Below are 19,286 nucleotides of genomic sequence, written 5' to 3' on the forward strand. Positions count from 1 at the left end.
ATCATTGCCAAATGCAGATGTGGCTTAGCCCAAAGACTGCTTCTGAACTGAGAGGCCAAGACAAAGATTCGCTTCAGTCATACATTGTTTTTTCCAGTTTTATGTAGTTTTTATGAGCAGCAGATAGGTTTTGTGTCCAGCTGGGTGCAGAAATGTGCATTTTCAGAGTGCTTTTGGGGTAGGTTGGTAGGAAGGACCAGTAAATCTCTGCTGTATGAAGAGCACAAATTTCCAGTGAGACTGGTTATCAAACTTCTGCCAATTCAGCACTTCATCGCTTTTTCCTCTTGCATAACTTCAATGTGATCTGCAAATAACACTTTGCTTATTATTTAACTGCATCTTGCCTGTCCTCCGAGGGCTTTCTTTGCCCACAAGTGGGTTGTTTTTATGGAGTTACCATATCCCTCTTTGAGAGTTCAGGCACCCTGAGGAAGCGCCAATCCTTGCAAATAAAGGTGACTTGTGATCCTCTTGTTCTTAGTAGGAGTTGTGGTAATGCAAGTTGAGGGGCATCACCTAACAGATTTCATGGGCTGATCTGAGCCTTTTCCACTGGCGCTGCATGCTGACTGGAAGCTGGAAATACCAGTTAGAAAGAAGTGCTGTGTCTGGCTTTACTTGCAGCCCGAGATGAAGTGTTTTGAAATTGAAGCAGTAAGAATCCATGCGTGGCTCTGCTTTGGCAGCGCAGTCCGGCTGTGAGCGCGGTGCTGACGTGCGGGAGGGGATGGGCCGGGCTCTGCGCTCAGCTGTAGTTTTCCACTCGGCTCATGTTGCAGTTTGCTGTGGGTACGTATTGGAGATACACTGCAAGGAATATTGGTTTGCTTCCTAGCAAGTGAATCTGCATTTGCGCTAATCAAACCGGGGATTTGAAAGATATTTTTTTGGATTTGGTTTTAGTGTGTGTGAAGGTTAAGTGCACAATCTCGGTTAGTCTTGGTTAATTATTTTTCCATGGCTTTATTTCAGCAAGTAGTCTTTCAAAGTCGTGCTCTTTCTGCCACACCCTTTCCATAAGCCTCACCATGTGGCTCTTCTTAGAGAGAACTGCTTGCATTCATTTGCACAACCACTGGGAGAAAGGTACGGTGCTCAAAGGACCACCTTTGGTGATTTCAACCAGCTCGCACTGAATGTAATGAACTCTTAGGGCCTTTTTGCATCATAAATTGGGATTTCAGAATACCTTTTGTTGATGGGACAGATGATGAGCTGACATCTGCAGTTCTGACTCTGAGGACTTGAGCTGATGATCCAAATACACTGTAAAACACCCGGCTGCTGTCAGCACGGCGTGGGGTGGCCGTCTGCCCCATCAGCACTTGGACACACAGCAGCAGGCGGCCCTGACAGCCTGTGACAGCGAGCTGCTGCTTCTGCAGTGCATTCCTTCCATCTGCTGGCTGCTGCTTCTGGCACATGCTCTGCCCAGCCCTGAGCTCGAGCGCGTTTGGTTCCTGTGTTTTTTATCCAGTAACTATTAGTGGCAGTGATGAATGACTGGCAAGCTGCTCTAAGCCAATGAGAAGCAATTTGTGTGCCTTGAGCAACTTTTGGATTGCTGGAATAAAAATGGATCTAGAAAAATAGTAGATTTAAAACCTGCTCATTAATGATTTGTTCATGATTTTTTCAAACTAGTCTCATGCTGATACGGTTACTTTACTCTTTTTTTTTTTTTGTAGCTGGTAAACAGGATTCGAATGGAGGCTCTTAGGTGTTCAGATTAGTCACCTAATTTGAAGAGTGAAGCAGCCCTGTAATTCAGCTGTATTGAGCTGGGGCATAACACCTTGGAGCTATCAGCAAAAGCAGATGTAGGAGTCGGTCTGTCATCTCGCAGATAGTCATTAGACTCTGCTCAAGATTGTTTTCTTCCCACTCCTTCATCTTAAGCCCTGGCAGAGATGGGTGTGCCCTTGCAGATGCTGGCTGAGATGCTGCCCTGCTTCCTGGGCTGCCCTCTGTGTGCAGTTTGCCTCTGCAGTGGTGACGCTGACATAAGCACGTCCCTTCTCCCATGCAGTGCTGCAAACAGGGTTACTGGTTGAGATGTAACTTTGGTTGTGCAGGAGGCAGGGTTGCAGAGTGCAGTGTGAGGATGATTAGGTCCTTGTATAGGGAAGAGGAAGAAACGATTTCTGAGTGTGGAAATGCACCTGGTGTGCGCTTTACATGCTCAGGGATATCAAGTTGAGTGGAAATCATTCAGTATCACAGAGGAAGGCCTTGTGTTTTATCCTTCCGGCTCCTATTGTTATTAACTCTTCTTAGTCAAGAGCCAAAGATCCACTGAGGTGTTTTGAAATGAGATTCTCTTGCCTCTTTTACGGTATTCCCCACCCCCATCCATCAGTTGTGTAGTTCCCTGTAATTAACTCAGTGTTCCAGTAATTAGGCAACACAGGATAACTGTAGGATAAATGCTGTGTTGCACAAGGCTTTGGTGCTGCAGAGAATTCTGAAATGCCTAAATACTGAAAGAGAGCAAAATACAACAGTTTAAATTGCCTGCGGAAGCTTAACTTGTATGCAGTTGAGTACACAAAACTGTTTTCACAGCTCGCATGTGCTGTATGAGCATGGCCTGTTCACTCAGCTCTGCTGGTGACCATACTTACATGAGGTGCGACATGAGCAGATACTGAGGGTGAAAGAGTTGGTGTTGAGGGTCTGGAGTGTGTGCGTATAGCGATGATGTGGGCAGGAATTCTGTCTGGCTGATAGTTGTTCTGCTGTCTTGATTTGAGGTGATATGTTTCCAAGTATTGTGATGATGTGTCTAAACTGTTGTGCCCTCTCCCTTTTAATTAGAATTAGTGTACGCTTCAGGCCACACCACTGACAGTAGCCATATGGCTTCTGCTTCAGAGCTGACCAGCTCTGATTACACTCAGTGTAAGTAGCATACAGAGCACCATTATTTGTGTTAAAGAATTAATCTCAAGTTGACCAAACGATCCCATTTCTTCAGGTTAAATTTTCATGTTCTATTTGGCTGTCGTCCATCTTGTCATGCCCAATAGGTCTCCTTTGGAGCTTGCAGGATGACTTTCCTTTTGCAGTTCTTCAGAAGTCTGGAGCAAAGAAAGCTTCAGTGACTTTGGTTTCTGCTGCTGGAAGTCTTCAGCCTAGTCTGACAGCAGCCAGCTTATAGCTGCTAAGCCATGTGCATGCACAGTGGCTTTTCATGTCCTGCCTGTATGTAGGGAGAACAGTGACAAGGAAGATGCTTATAGGGAAGATGGAGAAAGGGGAGAAAACACAGCCTAAAGTAGACTGTTGTCTGGCTCTTGGTCTTGCTCCTTGGGGTATTTTCACCCCACCATTCGACTTCCTTTTCTTTCAGCCTCTTCAGAACCACCAACTGTATGCCCAGTCTAAGTACTTGTTCTTTGTCATTTTATTTCTAAGGGCTATTTCTACAGGATCATGTAGTCCATTTCTGTAGTGAGCTGCATTCGGTGGTTCTAACACCTGGCTGTATAGCCAGCAAGTCTATAGGAACTTTCCAACTAATGGCATCCATGTCAGGAGGGTTTGCTTCCCTCAGGTGCAATATTTGGATCACCTTCCCCAGTACTATTAGTATGTAACAAAAATCAGTTAGCAAATAACTGTTTCGATGTAGGAATGTTCTCTGAGAAAATATTAAAGATCTTTTGCACTGCAGTGAAATGTCTTTTATAAGAATGTTATTGGAACTCCTTTCTGTTTAACAGGAGTAAAACAATTGGCTGCAGCAGTATTTGTGGCATCAGTGCTTTGGGGTACTGTAAAAGAGCACTGTCTAGATGTTGAAGATGTTTTTAATGCCTGACTCAAAATAATCCTTATATGAAGAAATGCAAAGATAAGTGTCAGCTTTGAAAGCGTTATTGAAAATGATGGGGTTCTGACCTGGATTTTACTAAGATGTGTCTACAGAGCTATTAGAAGTAACTCAGATTTCCCATTCATATGGTGAAACCCAGCAGCTGTTCTATGCTTGCAAACAGAAGAGCATAATTCCCATCCTGGAAGGATGCAATAAAAGCTCAAGATCCAGATTCCAGCTGCATAAGTATTTCTGTAGATAGGGTTAAAACAAACCTAACTTTGCTTGTTGCCCTGAGTGGTCTAGCAGCTCATGATGGAGTGTTGCAGCACCCAGAGGTGATCTGTTGGCATTCATCTGCTGCTGTGATTGAGGGGATGCAGCTCACATTTGAACACTGAATGATACAACTTAGGTTCTGATCTACTTCTGATTTTTAACTGCTTGAAACTGCTGTCCCATCAGAAGTCCACAGATATTTGCTTTATGAACCTGTGCTGAACTGATATCCCATCTTCTCGTTTCAAAGCATAGGTTCTGTTTCTTCGCTCCAAACAGACATTCATTCCTTTCCCTTTCGGAAGATACAGTCAGTTATGAATAGCTTTGTTGCATAATGTATTTGTTACGTTTTTTGCCTTCTCAAAGACAGACAGAGAAGTGCTCTCAAGGATTATAAACCCTTAGTGATAAATAATAAAATAGTTCAATGTATTCAGAGGTTTTTTCAATTTATCTGTAGTTTTGACAGGTATCTGCTGCACCATCTTAATGAATGCCCTTCAAATATAAATAATGCATTTTTCAGGATATCTGTTAAAAATGTGGGTGTTTTTTGTTGTTGTTGTTGTTCTTTATTCCCTTTGACTTCTACCTAGGAAAGCGTTCTGCCTGCCAATAGCTGCTGTCTGTCTTGTTTTGCTAGCATTTTCAGCGTGACTCATGTTCCTGGCTCATACTTTCTGCTATTCTTACATCTGTGAAAGGCAGGCAGTGCTGTATCAGTACTCGTGGTGTGCCAGCTCTTGCTTTGAGGCTTTCAGGGAGGAGAGGTTAATCCTGACCCATGGTTTATGTTGTTTGGAGAGGGTTGTATGGCGCTGACACCCCTGTGCACCCCTTCTGTACCAATAAAGAACAGGTAGGGCTTGGATCTAGGAGAAGGGAATAGGACTACAGTTACGGGCCAGAGCTGATGTTCTATAGCAATTGGAACCATTAGCTTGTTACCACTTTCAGCTGGTGTTCTGTTCAAAGATAACTTAAGAACTTTTTGCTGGCACTGCTTGATTTCTCTGGAAACGCAGCTTTCTTCTGCATTGCTCTGTTAGTACCAGAGCAAGCTGTGAAGTGCCATGTCACTGCATACTTTAGAATGCCCCAGTTTTGGGTTTAGAAAGGATTTAAGGAAAATCATGGGAGGAAAGCTCATTTTTTGATGACTAAATAAGTCAGCAGCTCTAACTTGGGGAGCCCTGGAACCTGACATGTTGAGGAGCTGTCTCTTTGTCCCTTGAACTCTTTCCCCTGTGTCTGCTGCATGCAGGAAAAGTAGGATGGGTGCTCTCCCCTTGCAGGAGGATGGCAGGATGCACACATGGCAGTGGAGCCCAGCTTGGTCAGTGCTGCCATTTTATCTGTATCAGCCTGCCAGGTGGGCACAGCCCTGGGGTGCTGCTGTGCTCTGGCTGCTTCTCCCCATGGCATCTCCCTGACGGGCACCAGGCCTGGCCCTGCTGTGACAGAGATCTGACAAGCTGCCATGCTGCACGTAGCTGCCAGACAGGAAATTCAGGAACGTTACTGTGTTTGTATCCTTTAAGCATGAGTATCTGAAGTTTTATCAGAGATCTGAGGGTACTGATAAAGAATAACCTATGTTATTAGGACCTTAGCACCTGTAACGCAGTACACAGCTGTCTGAATTGTAGTAGTTAAGCTTACCTTAAAGTTAATGAGAATTGTGCATTGTTATCTCATGAACAGTCATAGGAAGCTGAGGCCAATGCTAAATACTCTTTGTACTTTCATGTTATTTCTTCAAGCTGCTCTTTACATCAGGGTGCTGCACACTGTAACCTCTTCTCAGAATAGTATGCACTGAGGTAATGTGTGGAACAGCTGTGAATAGCAAATAAATAAAGTGACTGTGGAGGAAATACTCAGCGGTTGGTTATCATCGTACCTTTCTTGATTTAAGGAAGCATCTTTCCTACTCAGTTTCATTTGTTCATCACAAATCCTTACTGAATTTCGGGGTAAGAACTTGCTTCTCAGAAATATGTGGGAGAAGGAGTTAACTCCTTACCATTTTGTCAGCAGTTAACTGTGTTTGAATAAGGATCTATACAGCATGGTTTCCTAGTTTTAGGCAGGTCTGCTGTTGTAACTGCATTCCGTGTGAACTCTTAAGTTTCTCAGTTGAACTTTCTGAGCCTGGTGTGTTTGTTAGGAAACTGTGTGAGTTGGTGCTTCACCCTCTTGAGAAAGCCCTGAATGGAAACTGTAGGAAAACCTTTAGTTATTTCTGTGTACACTCCTCGTGGCTTCATATGGCTGCTCTGAGACTTGTTTAGAAGAGCTGCTTTGGGAATAGGGATGAAACCATTGTATGCTTGCAGCTGTTTGTTAGAGGAGCACGGCTGTAAAAACATGAGAAATAAATCAAAATTGAACTAAGGTAAGTTTCTTACAACTACATCAGAGCACACTTTGCACTTTGTAAAGAACAGAAGGGTGTAGCACAATGGAGTTTGTACCTCAGGAGTTTCTACGCTGCTGTCAAGTTTGCCTTCCAAAGCCTTACGATGTTTCATAGGATTGTGAAATCCATGCAGATGGTTCTGCTGGTTTGCTACACATAGCTTCTCTTGGGCTCTTTGAGCTATAACTTGTTTTAAGTAGCTGATGTGTTGTATTTTGGCAGAAAAGATTTTTTAATACCCACAATTTTAAATGAATTTTCCATGCTTAAAATGTTGTATAGGTGCAGGTGAGGTGTTAAGCTATTAAAGAACATATGCAGTGTATGGCATGCTGAGAAACAGCGAAAATTGAACTGACGTGTTAGTCTGAAATGTTTTTATGCAACTAGACTGGCAGGCTCTCATGCCGGAATACAGTTCATTTAGCTTCCTTCAGAGAACTGGATTGCATTTCCCCCTAGAATCATGGAATATGTTTTCTGATTCAGCTTTGAGTTGCCTTGGCACATCTTTGGGCAGGAAAAATAAGCTTAATGTATTAATGTGGATTTCATTTGAGTATTTTCTATTTCTCCAAGCATCAGGATCCGTATCAAATTCCTATTTTGATTCCGAACTGTTGGTGTTTCCTACAGTCGTGTTCTTGGCTAACAGCTTTTTGCCTGTAGCTGTTTTTCTCTGTAGGAACGCTGCAGATCTTTTGTGTCCTAATAAATCTTATAAGGATGGATTAAAAGAAAAGGGAAAAATTGTTGATCTACTTGGGTGTAGTGTCTTTTGCCAGTTATCTTTAGACCTGTAAGATACTTCAAAGCCTTGTGTTATGTACAGTGTGGAGAATTTAAATGATAACTTATGCTGCTGGGAAGCCAGAAGGGAAAGAGAGGAGTTCATTTTACTTGCAGCTTTGTTGGCTCTTCTTGGCACAGCTGTTTTGGAAATATAAAGTAGCAATTGGTGAATTTGCATTTTAAAAAGAAACAAAAATCAACAACTTGATTTTTATTTTGCAGTCTCCCACAAAAGCTGTATATAATGCTAGACACTGGAACCAGCCGGAATCAGAGGTTCTGCCAGCACCACCGGTCTTGAAAACTCCCAGTGTCCCGGTAAGTAGACTGTTCTTAGTGTGTATCTGCTGAGTTTCAGTGCTGTCTTTTGAACCTGACAAAAGTTAGTGCTATTTGGTTATGTCACAGGCATTCAGAATGAAGTCTGCTTTGTGAGATGAGCCACTGATTTGGCAGGAAAGAGTTTGTCAGTGGAAATAACCTGGAGTGAGATCTTCCATATCGTTTCTGTTTGCAGATAGTTGTGTTCCCTGGTGTGCAGAAGTTAAGCTTTCTAACAGTGGACTTCATTTTATCTTCTGTGAACCCTGAGAATTAAGCTGCTAATACCCATAAAAAAACAGCAATTTGTAGGTAGAAAAGGAAAACTTCTTAAAGATATTTGCATTACTTTTCCTCCATAAGAACAAAGTATTGCAAATCGGTGATGGGAATCTATGGGCAAGGTGGAAGAAACAATTTTCTTTCTGTGCCTGGAAGGACCAATATTATAGGAGGGTGTATGCAAGAAGTTATTAAAAGGTGGAAACAATACTTAAAGAGATCTGTTCAAAAAGTGTTTGATCAGAGCTTTAAGGTAGTCATCTTTGAATGCATTTAGACTCTGAGAAACCAGCATCTGTGCTTATATGCGTGCACAAGTAGTTATGGATTATGCCGGAAGGGCATTGTACATCGTCAATAAACTTTATTTCATTTGGTGAGGAACTGATTTCATATCTGAGAACAGAAAATGGAAGTGAGGTTATTCTAGCACTGCTACACAAACACAGTGTTTGTGTTTCTTTTATTCCACCCCTGTGCGTGGCTTCTATTCTGATGACAGCTCTTTGATTTACGCCTCTTTTGTTTGTCATCACCTCATTCACGATGGCCTTCCTTTGCTGTTAACCATGCTGCCTGAGAGCGCAGATGACTTGGACTGAAATAACTGTTTGCACTAGCTTTCAAGAGAGCACATTTTTCACCCTGAGTTTTTCCTTTAAACAAATGATTAAAAGTTCTTAAACCCTTTTCTCGATTTCAAGTGTGTAGGTTTGAACTGAAGCTTTTATTGCTTGCTTAATCTTTCTGTCAATACTCTTTTGCATGAAAGACTCTGATAGCCAGCTGCAAGACAGATTTTCTCTGAGTCTCCTCAAGTGGTCTTGGAGCAGAGACTCTTCAGGTTAGGAGAGTGTTGGGATCAAACATCCAAACAGGCCATTTTGTCTTCTGTCAAGCTTCTACTTTGGAGCCATTCATGTATTAATTCAACATGGCAGAGGTTTGACTGACACAACTTGCTAGCAGAAGCTGTAGGCGCTTCTGATGTTATAAAGTATACCTGAAGTTACTTCAAGTCATGTTTTTTTAACCTTGATTCCTGTGTTTGATCAAGATACAAGAGTAGTAAGAAATAAGCCTTATTCCACATTCCTGAACAGGTGATCCTGCAGATACAGACATATTTGTTTTAAACTTACAGCAGATAACATGCAAACTGCTTATGTCAAGTACTTTCTTATGGCTTCTATAACTCTCTCGGAATCCCTTTTGAAGGGGAAGCTGTCAACCAAGACCTGGATGAGTCTGTTTTGCTTCGGCAGATCTCCTGCTTTCCAAAGCCAATTAAGATCACAGTCTTCCAATAAATGCTTTCCAGGATGGCATATTATCCTTCTACCACTGGAGCCTAAGCAAGCAAACACTGAAGTTCTGCACACTGGTAGAGGCAGTGTGTAAGGAATACTGTGTTTCGTCTTGTGTTTTAATTTTGACTGTTGATGCACAAGAAGAAAGCTTTCTTTCCTCATATCCTCTGCAGCATGTAACAGCTAATACATGCCCTGTCTGCATCAAGTTCTTTACCACCTTTTGCTTATTCCAGATTGGTTCGTGCTGTAGCATGTTGTTCCTGGAAAATATCAGCAACACAAGTATGCACGTGGCCAGCGTGTGGAGGAAACCTTATTAGAGCATACCCTATTGGTTTCAGGCTTTCATGCTTCATTAATAGCATGTTTTAATCATACTAAGAAATTTGTATTGGTAGTCTCCTACCTGGAGTCATTCTGGAGTGTGTTAGGTTGGTGAACTCAGTTTCTGGTTGCACTCCCTGAGCACAGTAGAGCGGTGGACTCCAGTAGGTAGGAGTGAGAGCAGTGGGCACAAAGTTTTTCAGTTCCAGCTGTTCTGAAGCAGTGATTGCTCAGTGCTGTGACCGTATCATTGCTTCATGATGGTTCAGTATAGCTACCGGCTGTACTGTCAGTCCTGGAAGCTCCAGTGAAAGGGGGGTAAAATACATGTAAATATCAACAAATACTTGCTTTTAAGCCCTTGAATGTTTTACTTACCCTAAAGCTTAAGGGATTTTTTTCAGTTTTGGAATTCACTGGAGTGTTCCTGACTAATTAAAACTGTTTTTAATACTTTAAAATGCATGCAGTTTCTGTTTTGATTTATTTTTAAAAGTAGGTACATTATCACACAGTTTAGGTACATCTCAGTAGCTTGAGGGAAGGGCTAAATTGTCCCAAAATGTGAGTTTGACAATTGCACACCTGTACTGTTTCCTGATGTATTCAGTGTATGTTTACATGCTCAAAACATCTGCCCATTTTAGCACTTTCTTATTAATAGGTAAGGCTATCTTCAAAGGAGGCAATTCATAAAGATGATGGAGTTTTTAAGGCTCCTGCACCACCTCCCAAAGTGATTAAAACTGTGACAATACCTACTCAGCCCTATCAAGAGATAGTAACTGCATTGAAATGTAGGAAAGAAGACAAAGAAGTAAGTATTTTTGACACATTTTTAAAATAAAGAATTGTTGCTAATTCTAAGTCCTGAAGGAGCACTATCAAAAAGAGATTTGGCTTTCCTCTTAAAGATAATACTCGTTACTTATATAGTTGAATGGCCTTTGTTGACTACGTAAATGTTTCCTTGCATTCAAAACTGAATAGATTTTAAACTGTACTTGCTAAGGTTATAATCAATCCCAAGAGCAACTTACCTAGGTCGAAATATTTGTCTCTTCCAGTTGTACACTGTTGTTCAGCATGTAAAGCACTTCAATGATGTAGTGGAATTTGGTGAAAATCAAGAGTTCACAGATGATATTGAGTACTTGCTAAGTGGATTGAAGAGCAATCAGCCCCTAAACACACGTTGCCTTAGGTAAGATACCTTAATATCAAACATCAAGCTGGTTTGTCAAAGTGCAATTGAATTAAATAAAGAACCTATTAAAGAATTGGCCAAACTTTAAAATGCCATTTGGTAGTTACCCAGTGCTGCTTTTGTAAAGAATGAGGTTTGAAAATAGTCTTGAGGGCTACACTGTGAGTAATCAGCAGCAGTACAGAGGAGAGAAGATGAAGTAAGAAATGGAGCAGTAAGGTACATCTTCAAAACTTGTTTGCCCTGCTGTAAACTAAGGAAGTTATTCTTCACTGTGATTTTAAATGAGACGTCAATTGGGTTTTTCTTTAAAGCAGAAAGTTAACTCTAAAATGAGATCTGTAAGAGTTCAGTTATGTTGGCTACAATATCAGGCTGATTTTGATGGTGATACTGCTGAATTTCCACTGGAAGTGTTGCAGCCACGGTACTTGTTGGGAGCTTTCCTATATTGTCTTTAAGTACTGATTCTAATGTTAAGTTTATGTGCTATTGTGAAGTTAAGATCCAAAAAGTTACAGTCATGCTTTGACAAAGTTTACTCACAACAGCAGTACTGGTTTGTATTGTCTGAACATCAAATTAATTGGATTGATGTTCTGTAGCCACGTAATAGTTTATCCCATCTTCATACTTGTACAATTTCCTGTTTGCCACAACTGAAATGCTAGAGAAAGGAGCAACGTGATTCCACAGGCGCAGCTGATAAGGATGCTTGGAGATTTGTCTGCAGATGAGAAAGAGCTTTACGCTGGCAGGAGAGCTATTACAAACAGGATTTATTCTTCTTGTTCCCCGAGAACAGTAATGAATATTGTTGGTTTAGCATGAGCCCAAGTAATCTGCTTTCCTGTTTCTGGGCACATTATTGTGAAAATAAATGAGTACGTCAGTGGTACTTCTGGAGTGTCTTTCACATCAAGTGCCCCTGCTTGTATTGCAAGCATCCTAAGGCTTTCAGTTGACTTCTGACTTGGCACGTTTATATCAAGGAGTTCAGTGTTCCTTATTAGTCATAGGAGAGTTGTTTGCAGTATTGCTCCCACATCACTCTACACTGAAAAGCAGTGTATTTTGAAGCAGTCTCTGTGCTGGGCTGTGCTGGGAACAGCAAGGCAACTTTATTAACAAAAATATGGGAGAAACTTCCGTCTATTACCACGGAGCTGGTATTCTTTTTGATTAGACTAATGTATTGACTCTGTAGTGTTTCCGTCAACTCTAAACATAGCAATAAATATCAGATGATTGTGTTTGGTTGTTTGTTTCTTTTTAATCAGTCAATTAAACAGATAGGGATTGGATAGTGATGGAAGCTCATGTTCGTAATTCTGGAGTATTCCTCGATCCACAGTGAGCTCTCCGCTACCTCTAACTCAGTTTCACGTTCAATCTATGAACACTTTATTTTCAGTGTAATTTTTTCAGATTTTGTTTGAAAGAAGCAAGTTGAGGCTACTCTTTCAAATTGGTTTCTTAGACTTGTTTCAACACAGTTCTTGTGGATGTGGTGATTTCAGTTCTAATCAGAGAATGAATTCTCTCTAGTGTAATCAGCCTGGCGACCAAGTGCGCCATGCCCAGCTTCCGAATGCACCTGAGAGCACATGGGATGGTCGCCATGGTTTTCAAAACACTGGATGACTCGCAGCACCATCAGGTATGTATCCACTGCGTGTTTTATTGCAGTTTGGCTTTATTGGTTTTCTAATAGCTATCACAGAATGACAGAAGTTGCAGTAGAAAATTGTAGGCATAAATGTTTAAGAGATGGTATTTGACATCTTACAGTGCAGGGGGGTGGAAGGAGGAGTGTGAGGTGAGGAGAAGAGATGTGGAGCTCTTAAGTAGCTAATTTTAGGATAATAGTTTATTTTCTCGCTTCCTGGCGAATTAGTAATGGCTGACTGTAAGACACACAAACCGGACTCAACGTATTCATTGTTCTGTGAGTGGCTGAAATAGTGCTGAGTGATGCTAGCAATAAATATAGCCACACTATTTAAGATGGATGCCACCACTGAGTTGCAGGAGATCTGCAGAGGACAGCTACGGTTACTTGGAAGATATACAGGCTTGCTCAGTATATTTTAGGCTGTCACTTAACAGTCCCCATTATTCCTTCGTTTTCAAAAGAACTGGCACATGCAGTTCAAAAGGAAATTGCATGCTATTATTAGTCCACAGTAGCAAGAAGCATCGACTCTATTCACTCCTTTCAGCCTGTTCTTCTGATGCTCCCTTCTGTCTGGGGGGGGAAAAATGGAAGTTAACTGTATTTAACATTTTAAGGTATATTTCTTGGTATATATTATACACCATTACAAAATCACTGATAATAAATTCTGAAATATGTGCTCTAAATACTGTCAGTGTATGTTTCATCCACTAAAACTGTAACTTGTTTAACATCAGAAGGAATTTCTCCACTAAATGGTAGTGTGAGGTAACTCAGTAATAAATCGTGTTACGCTGAACCTTGGTGGCTCACATTAATTTAACACAAATAGGGACTGTGCGGAAAAGAGAACAATTAGTTTGTTGATCCCTTTGGTACAGTGTTTTGGGTGTGAGAGAGTACTGTCATAACAGTACAGCTTGGGTGTATCCTGCATTCACTTGTACTGCACAGTGGAATAGAGTGAGTGCAGAAGACTTGCTGATTTCCATAAGGGTGTAAAATAAGTAGATGCAGAGCAATTTTTCAATCAGCAAAGGAAGCAACGTAGCTTGTTATCTTCTTGAGCTGTGCCCCCGGAATACTTACATGACGAGTACTTGTTGGATGTGGTTTGCTTACAGATTTGTCTGCTGAGCTGCAATTTGATTTATTTAATTATTTATATTTATGTTGACTTTGTCTCTTTAGCCCCCATTTCAAAGTTAGAATTCTATATATGGTAGTTTATGAGGTTGCTCTTTACTAGGAGAGTGGTTAGGCTCTCAGGCTGCCCAGGGAGGTTGTGGATGCCCCGTCCTTGGAGGTGTTCAAGACCAGGTTGGACGGGGCCCTGGGCAACCTGATCTAGTAAAGGTGTGTTTGGTGGCCCTGTTAGGCAGGGCGATTGGAACTACATGATCCTTGAGGTCCCTTCCAACCCGGGTCATTCTGTGATTCTGTGTCTGAACCCTGTGTAATTAACTGCCCCGAACACGTAACTCATCAGAGCAAGATCTTTTGAATTCAAGAGTTAAGGTTATTTAAGATTAAGCCCACCTGTCTGTAAGCAAACCGACTTTGAGGAAACTGTATCAGTAATACAACACATAGCTGAAGCAGATTTGTTCTGCAGGGTGACTATCTGAAATCATTACTTATTTTGCAACATGGTCGTTTTCCTCTTGCAGTTGAGCATTTGGGAGCTTGTTGGCCCACTTGTCTTTGGTTTTTCCTTGTTGCAGGAATCTAGTTCTTGTTATACATACCTGCTCCTCTCCTTTTTGCAATCTGGCAGTCCTCCTGTAGCCTGAAACCTTCCATGTAATATCCTGGCCCCCACCCTGATTCCTTCATAATCTGAGCAAGTTAAAACCTGGGTTGGAAAGTCTGAAGGGAAGTGGTGACAGGTGCTTACACGGAAGAAAAGCGGCTTCTCGCTGTGTAATAGAAAGTCAGCTGGATTGCAAAGAAGGAAGTCTGAGAGAAGCAAGATTTTGGTACACTTTACAGAGTTAGTCTGACTGCCCTTATCAGGCTTGTTAGTGTCTGTAAAGCAGAGTGTTCTAAGCAGTGATCCAAGAGTAGGCTGTGGCTATTTGAAATGCCTACGTGTTAGTAGGTCCATATCGTAAATTCTGCAGCTTCTCTCAACTACTGCATAGATTTCACTTGTCAGAAACTAAATGTCCTTTGGGGGTTTGAGCAGCTGGGTAGTGCTGTTCACTGGAGGGCGGTTCAGTCTGTTCTAAGAACTGCCATTCCGAAGGAACAAAAAGTGCAGTCACCTTCTGGTAAGCTGACATTTCTTACAGTTTAAACCAAATAGGATTTCTATAATTTAAATGAAAAAATTACAAGTTTACTGTGTAGAAAGTAGAAATAAAGGTAATGTCTGTCTAGGCAAGCTGTGTGTACTGCTTCCTGCCTTACATGGCCCAGCTGACAAAGCTGGAATAGGGATATTCACAGCTAAGCTTCATTTCTTAAAAGCAATCCTGTGCCTCGAGGTCATACTGTGAAAGAAGATGTAGATTTAAAAACTCCTCCTTCCTTCAGTATTCCAGATGCATTTTATTCACCTCTGCCCTCAAGGGTTTCCCTGTCTCAGCCAAGAAGGCATCTTAGCATACTTTTTGATAGACTGTCAGCTGCCTGATCCTGCTTTGGAAATGCTGGTACTGCCTGGTATGACCAGGTATGATTATTGCTTGCTTCTAAGATAGAGGCAGTTAATGATGGCTTTGATAGTTGGCTGAACTGTTAACAAAATGTTAATCTAGAAATTCAGCTCTATCCTGTTGAGCCGTACAGCATTCCCAGACTTCATTGTGTGATGTGAATTTAACTTTCCTGTATTTTAAATTTGCCAGTCATGCAAAAAAGAATTGAAATACATGCATGCAGCATATTGACTCTTCTTTCTGAATTGAGTTCAACCAGTTACTCCAAAGAAAAATGATAGATTCCCCCCTCCCCCCCCCCAGATGTCTGAAAAGGTTTATGGAAGTACTGTGCCCTGCACAGCTCAATTCTCCGTGTACATTTTTACTCTTTATTGTTGCTTGGAGCTCGTCTGGATAGATGTGTCTCTTGGCACCAGTACTGTGCTTGCCAGCCCTAGCGACAGATAGCTTTGGTCTGAGCTCTTTGCTCTTACGGTCATTTGTCTTTTCCTGACAGCCCCCTTCTGCTTTTGCTTTTCTGGATCCTCATGAGGATGAGTTGCAGCTCCTTGAAGAAGGTTTAGGTATTCTTTAGCCAATAAGAGGTCCCTGTAGGCCATTTCTGTTAAATCTATGTAGGATAGGAATGGTTGAGCTAATAGCTTTTTCTAGTTGAAAAACTGCTGTGGGAGAAAGGACTCGTTTGGTTTGTACTCTCTCTGCTTCTAAAAAGCAAAATTCCCATGGAAATGATTTGTTTGTGCAGGAATGGTTTGGGTAGGATACTGACTGATAGACCTGCTTGGCAGAACTGGAGCGTATGGCACCAGGTGCTTTTTTGTCTTCCTTTCCCATCCTTATGATCTTTCTGATGACTTCTGTCACTAGCTGAACCTACCTAACTTGAACGTTCACCAGCATTGGCACACTCCATGCTCTTTTTGCTTTGTTCCTCTGCCATCTGTCTCTTCCATACTTCTGTTACTGGAGATATCATTATTCAGCTTCAGCAATGAATCTCTCATGAGCAGAAAAACCTGCTTTTCAACCTGAGCTTTATGAATATATTGAATTACTTGTCTCATTCCTGTGGGTTAGTAACTACCTACAATGAATCCATTTATGTACCAGAATAAATTCTCATGCAAGTGCTAGTGGAGGTGGGGACGTGTCGGGTGTTTTCTGTTGTGTAGATAGGTGAATGCTGATGGCCTGGCAGTACAGCTGGAACCTTTCCCCCAGCATTCTGTGCCATGTTATTGCGGTGTGACAGATGGCAGCAGAGGGGCACTATGGGATGGTACCTGACATGGAAGTGTGTGTGATGCAAAGGTGTGTCACTGCATTCCTCCATGCGGAAACAGTGGCGCCCATTGACATTCATCAACACTTCCTGGATGTTTATGGGAACCACCAAGTCTCTGCAAGTGAGGCAGTGGGTGGTGCATTTCAGCAGTAGCAGCACTGGTTCACTTCCTCTTGGACAGATGTTTATGAGCACGGCATGCAGCTCTTGTTCATTGCTGGACAAATTCATTCGCTGGTGGTATTATATTGCCCACTCTCTAAGTAGTGTTAGTGTGTTCTTTGTACCTGTGGTAGTGTCTATGGAAATAAATAGGTCAGAATGACCTACATACGTTCTCATCTCATTAAAAATCGTATAACTTGTTTAATGTGATTATTAAAAATGTTTTTCTTTTTCTTTTTTCTTTCCTTTCCCAACCCAAGAATTTATCCCTTTGTACAGCAGCTCTAATGTACATCTTGAGCAGGGATCGTTTGAACATGGATCTAGACAGAGCCAGTTTAGATCTGATGATACGGCTGTTGGAATTGGAACAAGATGCTTCCTCTGCCAAGCTGCTGAACGAGAAAGACATGAATAAAATCAAGGAAAAAATTCGGAGACTGTGTGAAACTGTTCACAATAAACATCTTGATCTCGAGAACATCACGGTGGGTATCGTGCTTTTGGTTTGAAACCTTGACAATAGTGAAATGCTTAATGAAATGGAATTGATAAGCACCAACCTTCATTTCCTATCTCATAACTCACAAGTCATGGCGCTATCGAATTTCTCTGTATATGTGATTGCACTGCAAGTACCTTCTGAGTTTAAAATTTCCGTTATGAAAGATTTTCAGAGGGATAAAGTTGTGTTTTTCAGCTGTCTGATTCACCATTGGCTATTGGTAGGAGTGTAGCTCATCACGGGGAGCCATTAAAAAACAATAAGATTTGAAATAATTATGTTTCAAGATTACATTTAGTTTATTTGAATTTCTTTGCTTAAATGTTTGTCTGTGTACATCTGCAAACAGGGCTGTAACATAAGAGAGTTGTGTGCTAAACTGAGAAAGTGGTGCAAGTACCTGCATTTAAAAGTGAATAAACAAAGCTGTCTTTCAGAAACCAGTTTCTCTCTGCTGGAAGTGCAGCAGCAGACATATCAATAATGTGAAGTTTGGATGAGGGCTGTTTATTTTATGCTACCTTTCTCAAGCCTGCTGATGCTTTGTGTATCTTTAGCTTCTGCAGAGCGAGCACATTTTTGTCTAAAAAGAGATTTGACCCTGATTTGATGCTGGTGTCGAGCTAGTCTGAAAAATAAAATGCAAGTTGCAGGTCTTTTTGAAAGAGCGTGTGTAAAGAATGGGTAACAGATTGACTCAATGTGTGCTCAAAGAAGGCACAAATTACTGATGCTTTCTTGGTTTCTCCCTATCTCAGTATAACAGATGTTAGTATGATCTCAGTATCTTCTTATAAGTTCTTTAATGTTTCAGAGGTCAGTATTATGTAGCGTTAGGAGGAGTTGAGATTTAAGGGAGGAAGGATAATCTTGATATAATCCTTAACCTTGGTAAGTGATTTATGTTGACAAACGATAATTGCTCCTGTATTTATTTGTTAGGCTTCTTTCCTACAAACTTAGAAGATGTAGAGGCAAGGAACTCACTGATCTTTTTGGCCTTTGAAATTAGCAAAAAGGCAGAATACAACTGAGTCAATTTTCTCTGCTTGCAGCTTGCTCTAATAATTTATATGATATAATCTTAAGATACCAACAGAGCAAACTGTGCTTTCAGAGTTATGTTGAGCAAGGAATGGGTATGAACAGTGTCTTACCCTGGAGAAGACTCACACAGTGCACGATATGCTGGTTCTTTTGCATTATAAAATGTAAGACAGCTCCATTTATCAAGCACTGAACAGCTGCTTACGGGTTTGTGATCGCTAAAGCATGTAGCAACACAGGCTACAGTCTTCTATGAAACTTTTCTCGTATTCATAATCTGAGCTGGCCCAAGTTTTAAAAGGGAGAGGGTGTAGTAAGAGCAACTCTGTTCTGCAGGGAAATAGTCCGTGAATAAAGAAAAATATTCTTAAAAAATTCAGGCTTTCTTTTTTTTTTTTTCCTGAGACATCTTTATTTTTTGAAACCATATTGAGCTGTTGTTGTAAATGTGTTAAATGCTGCAGTACCTCACAGATGGAAACTGGTTTCCTCCCTGCTGCACCATCTAGAAGTAGGCTGTGCAGTGTTGAGAGAATATTTGCAAGCCGAATGATGTGAATAGATTCTCTGCCAGTTTGTGACGGTAGCAGTGGTAAGTGGAGACAATAATGAATTTCATGTGCAGAGGATAAACTATTTTCAAGTGAATCTCTGTCAAAAGATATAAGGAGTAGCCTCCATTTTGTACCAGGTGACAGACTGGCAGAAAATGCTGACAAAAAATACAGGGCTTCTCGAGTTACAGCAAAGATGTGTGTTTTTTCTAACTTGGATGTGATCACTGAAAAACAGAAGGATTGCAACAGATGTTTTGATAGCTCCAGTTTGTGCTTTACCAACTACACGTTACGTTTTTGAATCTCATTTGGATCAAATGAAGGTGATCGATCCAGCCCCCGCCTGTATCTTCATGCAGAAAATGTTTGTGTGACTCTAACTGGAAATGAGGTTGGGCTAATTTCTGAGTACTCAGAAATGGATGCAGAGGGCTCAGCTTTCCGGCCCACTCTCAACACTGAAGAATGGAAAGCCAGAAACTGAGAAGGAATTTTTTGTGAATTGAATTTATTTTGGGCTTTTTCTGGTGTGGGAGGAGATCAAACCTACAGAATTTGGCCTTCCTGTTAGAGAAGGGCAGTTTGCCTTTAGTGTAGCCCAGTATATCTGATACTTG

The 19,286-nt window shown here is 41.3% G+C and overlaps 1 protein-coding gene across 7 annotated transcripts in view; it reads left to right on the forward strand.

The window, feature by feature from the left end:
- Positions 1-19,286, forward strand: part of WAPL (WAPL cohesin release factor) — a 56,126-nt gene that overhangs the window by 24,706 nt on the left and 12,134 nt on the right. For 5 of the 7 annotated variants that reach the window (XM_015866005.3, XM_085553892.1, XM_015866006.3 and 2 more), the window contains exons 5-9: positions 7,542-7,637; positions 10,224-10,376; positions 10,627-10,763; positions 12,315-12,426; positions 16,821-17,048. In XM_015866005.3, the coding sequence (XP_015721491.2) occupies positions 7,542-7,637; positions 10,224-10,376; positions 10,627-10,763; positions 12,315-12,426; positions 16,821-17,048 (726 nt within the window). Of the gene's footprint in view, positions 1-7,541; positions 7,638-10,223; positions 10,377-10,626; positions 10,764-12,314; positions 12,427-16,820; positions 17,049-18,803; positions 18,993-19,286 lie in introns of all 7 variants that reach the window. The other 2 variants (XR_014948490.1, XM_085553893.1) reach the window with 2 other exon arrangements.

Source organism: Coturnix japonica, chromosome 8, assembly GCF_054131305.1.
Source record: "Coturnix japonica strain WE chromosome 8, WE-NBRP24, whole genome shotgun sequence".
Lineage (NCBI taxonomy): Eukaryota > Metazoa > Chordata > Aves > Galliformes > Phasianidae > Coturnix > Coturnix japonica.